Source organism: Callithrix jacchus, chromosome 4 (assembly GCF_049354715.1).
Source record: "Callithrix jacchus isolate 240 chromosome 4, calJac240_pri, whole genome shotgun sequence".
In the NCBI taxonomy this organism is placed as follows: Eukaryota; Metazoa; Chordata; class Mammalia; order Primates; family Cebidae; genus Callithrix; species Callithrix jacchus.
Window position 1 is genome coordinate 116,136,769 of NC_133505.1, and position 6,000 is coordinate 116,142,768.

A 6,000-nucleotide genomic window follows, 5' to 3' on the forward strand; every position below is an offset into this window, starting at 1 on the left:
GTTGACAATAATGAATTTAATCTGTGACTACCAATCAGAAGCCAAACTTCACAGATCCCAAAACATTAACATAGACAAGCTGTTTATGTTTTGTTTACAACCAAACATAATACATTTGGTTGTAAGTTTCAGTCAACTATCAAGGATTCACAGAATAGAAACCCACTCAAGGTAGCTCAAGATTAGGAAGGTTTGTGGTAGAGACCCAAAAGGTAATTTCATGGGATTCAGGGATTTGGGCTCCCAGAGCCAGAAACCAGACACTCAGGGACTGAGGTCACTCCTTTCACCTCTTGGTCAGCTGATCTCCTTCATCTCTGTTCCTCTTCACACTCTTTCTTTCATTGCAATTGCCTTTCTCTGATTACATACTTCACACAAGGTCCCACACACAAGTGGTTCAGCTCTAATTTATCACTATCTTTCATGTCTAGAGCCCAACACTGACTAACAATTGTTAAGCTGTTTCTTAGTTCAAATTTTCAACAGAAAAAGATCTGGTCATTAGCCCAGCAAAGGATGGCTGATCTGATCTTATCTACCTTCAGGTGAGGTGTCAATCTCCTCCCATATACTAAGGTACGGGTGGAAAATTTCATGTGGTTCACAGGCTGAACACTTTAGGAGACCATTGGAAGGGCAGGTGGTTATATAGTAGCTATAGGCAAGGCAGGTAAACAAGTCTATCTAATTTCCATTCATATCTGATGAAACACACATTTTGCTTTTCCATCTTCTACCTTCCAACAGATGGGTGGATATGGGGGAGATAAAGAGAAGTTTAAAAGATCATGCCCTGTCTGCACAGGACCTAGTCTAGCATCCAAGAGAGGTAACCACAGACTGGCATCACTCAAAGTCAGTCTACAAATCCTCAACCAGCATTTATGTACATGGTTCTACATGTGTTGTCTTCCTCTGGAAACCACTGAGAAATCCATTCTTGGTCATGTTGAAGCCTAAGGATACTCAGAGATCCTGTGGTAGGTTCTATTTTAACCCTATACTTTCTGCTACATTGTGGCATGTGAACATGGAACATAGACATTAAGGAGGATTCCCCTCCCCTGGGGCCTTTATCTGATCATTTGGAAAATCCTCAGTTAACGTGCTATCACAGTGATTTGATGCTTCACTTGAAATAACATTCTTGACTCTTAGATGACAATCTTGTACTAAAACACAGAATGGCTCTTTTCAGAAATTTAACTTCAGTCAATCAATTTCAGGGTTCAAGAAAATAGTGGTGTGTGGATTTTTTAAGCTCCCCAGATGAATAAATTCTGTGTAAACTCACTTTATGTACAGCATCAGCTATTTCAGCAAAGAATTGAACTGTCATATGCCCCTTTTTCTTGTAATTAAGTTTGGCTGCATTGTGGTAGGGATAGTCTGGACTTGGGGGATGTGTTTAAAGGTGGCAATCTAAGGTAAACTCATCCCCCAACCCATGGACAGTCTGAGTATCTTTTTTTTCCCCTCTTTGGAGCTAGAGGCAAAGTGAAGGGAGGAGAGGGTTTATAGGGAGAATTATGGGGAGCACTAGCAACAAACATTGCCGATTTTCACTTTGCCCAGACCATGTGGTCTCTGAAAACTATGGTTGTGGTCTCTGTGCAATGCCATCATGCCAATGTGCAATCATCTATTTTAGAACCTCAGATGGCAACAACTATTTTAGTTCTTGCCCAAGGACAGCTATTGCAGATTCTGGAAGAAGAAAGAGAAGAAGAAGAAAAAGACTAATACGTATCTTACTGACAAAACAAAACACCTTTAAACCAAAAGGATGATTTATCTGGGCTGAAAATAAAACTTCTGCCTACTGAAGTCTGGTGCAGCTGAGTTATCACTATTTTCATCCTGTAATTTGTTTTATAGGGTACTAATTAACAGGGCAAAGACTATTGCCAGGAAAATAAATCACATTTTGCTGTTTTCTTCTTTTATAGCAAGACACAGACTTGGTCTTTAATTAAAATTCAAGTTCCAAGGGCACTATCAGCTACTGAAATCCAGAAACATTGGGCAGAAAAGATCATGGCGAAATCTGCTGTGTAGAGTTCAGAAAAGATAATGGGAAAGAGAGGAATTGCACAGGCAACCTCCAAAAGAAGAGATTGTTTTCTTCAGATGTCCCCTTTCTATTCATCTTGTGTCTGCTCTCCATAAATCAGTATTTCTTTCCTGGATCTACTCAACAGAGCATGTATCACAAACGGCCTTTATGAAAATTGGATTTTAGGCCTGGCCTGGTGGCTCATGCCTGTAATAACAGCACTTTGGGAGGCTGAGGCGGGTGGACCACTTGAGGTCAGGAGTTCAAGACCAGCCTGACCAACCTGGTGAAACTCTGTCTACAAAAATTAGCTGGACGTGTTGGCACACACCTGTAATCCCAGCTGCTTGGAGGCTGAGGCAGGAGAATCGCTTGAATCCAGGAGACAGAGGTTACAGTGGACTGAGATTGCGCCATCTCAATAAATAAATAAATAAAAAGTGAATTTATTTTCCCAGATAATTCCTGTTTGGGAAGCAGCACTTTTTTTTCCTAAGGTAGCTACTCTTCCATGAAACACCCTTGTCCCAACCTCCCCCTTCTCCGGGGCTTCTTTTCCTACCTGATCCCTCAGTGATCTTTGATGCTGGGCTTTGCAGCCGGGCAGGTGCCACTCATCCCTCACCCCTCCCCTCCCAGCTCACCCTCTTCGCCGCCCGGTCTCAGGGTCTTCTTCACTGCTTTCTCCCTCTCCTTGTCTCTCCCCTATCCCATTCCTGGAAGTTCTGGACTGGAAGTGGCTGCTTTGGCTTCTCCTCCCTCCTAGGAACCTCAGATAGCATTGGGGGCGGGGAGAGTGCGGCGGGGAGGGCACAGGATGGGCTGGAGAGGAGAGTGAGTGCTGGGCTCGCACCAGGAGCCAGGAGCCTGACGTCACCGCGCCCTGCCTGTCAATCTCCTGCGCGCGCCGCTCGCAGCCGCTTTTTCTGCCACTAACTGTGTCTCTCACTCGCGGAGCCGGCACAGCGACAGGCGCCCGGCGCTCGCCTCCTCCCCGGCCCGGCCGCCTCTTGCAGGCAGCTGCTCTGTCCGCGCGGGGAGCTCAGCCCGGCGCCCCGCCTCGGCGCCCATGACCAGCGACTTCCAGAAGTCCTGACGCCCCAGGTAAGCGGCCGAGTTCCTCAGGGAACTTTGAGGATGTGGGGAGAAAAGTGGAGAAAGACCGCCAGGGACGGGTCTTACAAGAAGCGGAGAAATTGAGCCAACCTTCTCTCCGAACCTCCGCTGCCCCATACACACACCCTAGTCTCTCCTTCAAGACCCCCTTCACAGGGTACTCTGGGCTCCGAGGAGCTCCAGGCTTCGCAATGGCAGAAACTTCGCTTTCAGCACCGCGGACAGCGTCTCCGCTGCCCAGCTCCCTGGCGGTGCCCTGATCGCGCCGCCACTACCCGGGCGGGACTCTCCTAGGATGACACTCCTAGTTTGGTGCACTTGGGTGCGTGTGCAAATACAGGCGCCCTTGAAGGACTGATCTGTGTGCATGTGAGTGCATGATCTCCTGGTGTGTATCTGCAAAAACTCAGAAGTCCGAGTGGGCATTTCACTCACTCAACAGGTATTTATTTTGGGTTCGCACTTAACCACTGTTTTCCCGCTGTGCTCTGGGGTCCCAGGGTGGGATGTGCAACTCGAGTGAGGCATTGCGAGAGGAGGCTCTAGGTGTGGGGAAGTTTCCTGGCAGCCTCAAGTGTATATCTGACGCTTACACTCCCTCTCTATGCAGGGTGCAAATCCGGCCGAGATGAACGCGAGCGCCGCCTCGCTTAACGACTCCCAGGTGGTAGTAGTGGCGGCCGAAGGAGCGGCGGCGGCCGCCACAGCAGCAGCCGGAGCGGACACAGGCGAATGGGGACCCCCTGCTGCGGCGGCGGCTCTGGGAGCTGGTGGCGGGGCAAATGGGTCGCTGGAGCTGTCCTCGCAGCTGTCGGCTGGGCCACCGGGACTCCTGCTGCCAGCGGTGAACCCTTGGGACGTGCTCCTGTGCGTGTCGGGGACAGTGATCGCTGGAGAAAATGCGTTGGTAGTGGCGCTCATTGCGTCCACCCCGGCGCTGCGCACGCCCATGTTCGTGCTGGTGGGCAGCCTGGCCACCGCTGACCTGCTGGCGGGCTGTGGCCTCATCCTGCACTTTGTGTTCCAGTACATGGTGCCCTCGGAGACTGTGAGTCTGCTCACGGTGGGCTTCCTCGTGGCCTCCTTCGCCGCCTCTGTCAGCAGCCTGCTGGCCATTACGGTGGACCGCTACCTGTCGCTCTATAACGCGCTCACCTATTACTCGCGCCGGACCCTGTTGGGAGTGCACCTCCTGCTTGCCGCCACCTGGACCGTGTCCCTAGGCCTGGGGCTGCTGCCCGTGCTGGGCTGGAACTGCCTGGCAGAGCGCGCCGCCTGCAGCGTGGTACGCCCGCTGGCGCGCAGCCACGTGGCACTGCTCTCTGCCGCCTTCTTCGCGGTCTTCGGCATCATGCTGCACCTGTACGTGCGCATCTGCCAGGTGGTCTGGCGCCACGCACACCAGATCGCGTTGCAACAACACTGCCTGGCACCGCCCCATCTCGCCGCCACCAGAAAGGGTGTAGGTACGCTGGCCGTGGTGCTGGGCACTTTCGGCGCCAGCTGGCTGCCCTTCGCCATCTATTGCGTGGTGGGCAGCCACGACGACCCGGCGGTCTACACTTACGCCACCCTGCTGCCTGCCACCTACAACTCCATGATCAATCCCATCATCTATGCCTTCCGCAACCAGGAGATCCAGCGCGCCCTGTGGCTCCTGTTCTGTGGCTGTTTCCAGTCCAAAGTGCCCTTTCGTTCCAGGTCCCCCAGTGAGGTCTGAAGGGCTCACTCTGTGTCCTCTCGCCAACACCACACCCGCAACAAGCTAGCCTTTGGTAAGCTCGGTGTCTGCTGATGAACTCTGAGACCCCAATGCCATGAGTCTGACTTTGGAAAGAAAAAGGGACTAAAGAGAAATGCAACAAACTCACAAGGACAAAGAGGCTTGTTGGCACTTTACATATACAGTGTATACATGTGTATATATATATACAAATATTTGTATCTTCTGGAGGTGTTTAGGATGTGAGGCTTCCTATTCTGTGAAAAACCGAGAAAATGATATGGTTGTATACTCAAATTTTACATTACATTTGTCAAGCGAAGACATTCCAATACTGCTTAATTATAGCACTTTATTTTTAGCTGCTGAACTGCCAAAACAGTGTTGCCATTTTCAAGGGCAGGGAAAAGGGAGTAAAAGGTGTATTTTTGTTGTATGTGATAGAATATTTTGCTGCACATGCATCAACAAATTACAACATATTTTGTACACGAATAAACCCATTATAAGAATGTAATTTGGGGTATGTGACTGACTATAGAACTATTAGAGAACTGAATTATAAGTGTATGAGTGTCCTTCCTTCCTTCCTTCCTTCCTTCCTTCTTTCCTTCTTTCCTTTTTTCCTTCTTTCTTTTTCTTTCATTCATTCAAGATAGAGTCTCGCTCTGTTGTCCAGGTTGGAATGCAGTGGCACAGTCATAGCTCAGTGCAGCCTCGAACTGCTGAACCCAAGAAATCCTGCCTTAGCCTTCCTAGTAGCTGGGCCTACAGGCATGCGACAGCATCCAGATTACTTTATTTGTTTTTAAAGTTTTTAAATTTCAATAGTTTTGAGGGTACAGGTGGTTTTTGTTACCTAGATGAGTTCTTTAGTAGAGAATTCTGACATTTTAGTGCACCTGTCACCTGAGCAGTGTACACTGTACCCAATATATAGCCTTTTATCCCTCACTTCCCTCCCAACCTCTACCCACTCCATGTCCCCACAGTCAATTATATCGCTCTGCATGTTTTTATGTCCTCATAGCTTAGCTCCCACTTATAAGTGAGATCATATGGTATTTGATTTTTCATTCTTGAGTTACTTCACTTAGAATAA

General features: G+C 49.1%; 2 protein-coding genes across 2 annotated transcripts in view; one reads left to right on the plus strand and one right to left on the minus strand.

The window, feature by feature from the left end:
- LOC118152946 (uncharacterized) overlaps positions 1-3,544 on the minus strand; it is a 37,335-nt gene extending 33,791 nt beyond the window's left edge. The window contains exons 1-2 of the mRNA XM_078370897.1: positions 3,337-3,544; positions 2,704-3,100 (exon numbers count right to left, since the gene is read on the minus strand). Of these exons, the coding sequence (XP_078227023.1) occupies positions 2,704-3,100; positions 3,337-3,544 (605 nt within the window). The remainder of the gene's footprint in view (positions 1-2,703; positions 3,101-3,336) is intronic.
- On the plus strand, positions 2,979-5,415 carry GPR6 (G protein-coupled receptor 6). The gene is made up of 2 exons (XM_017971569.4): positions 2,979-3,163; positions 3,786-5,415. Exon 2 carries the CDS (start codon positions 3,804-3,806, stop codon positions 4,893-4,895), a length of 1,092 nt encoding a protein of 363 aa, XP_017827058.2. The 5' UTR covers positions 2,979-3,163; positions 3,786-3,803; the 3' UTR covers positions 4,896-5,415.
- The last annotated feature ends 585 nt before the right edge of the window (positions 5,416-6,000 follow it).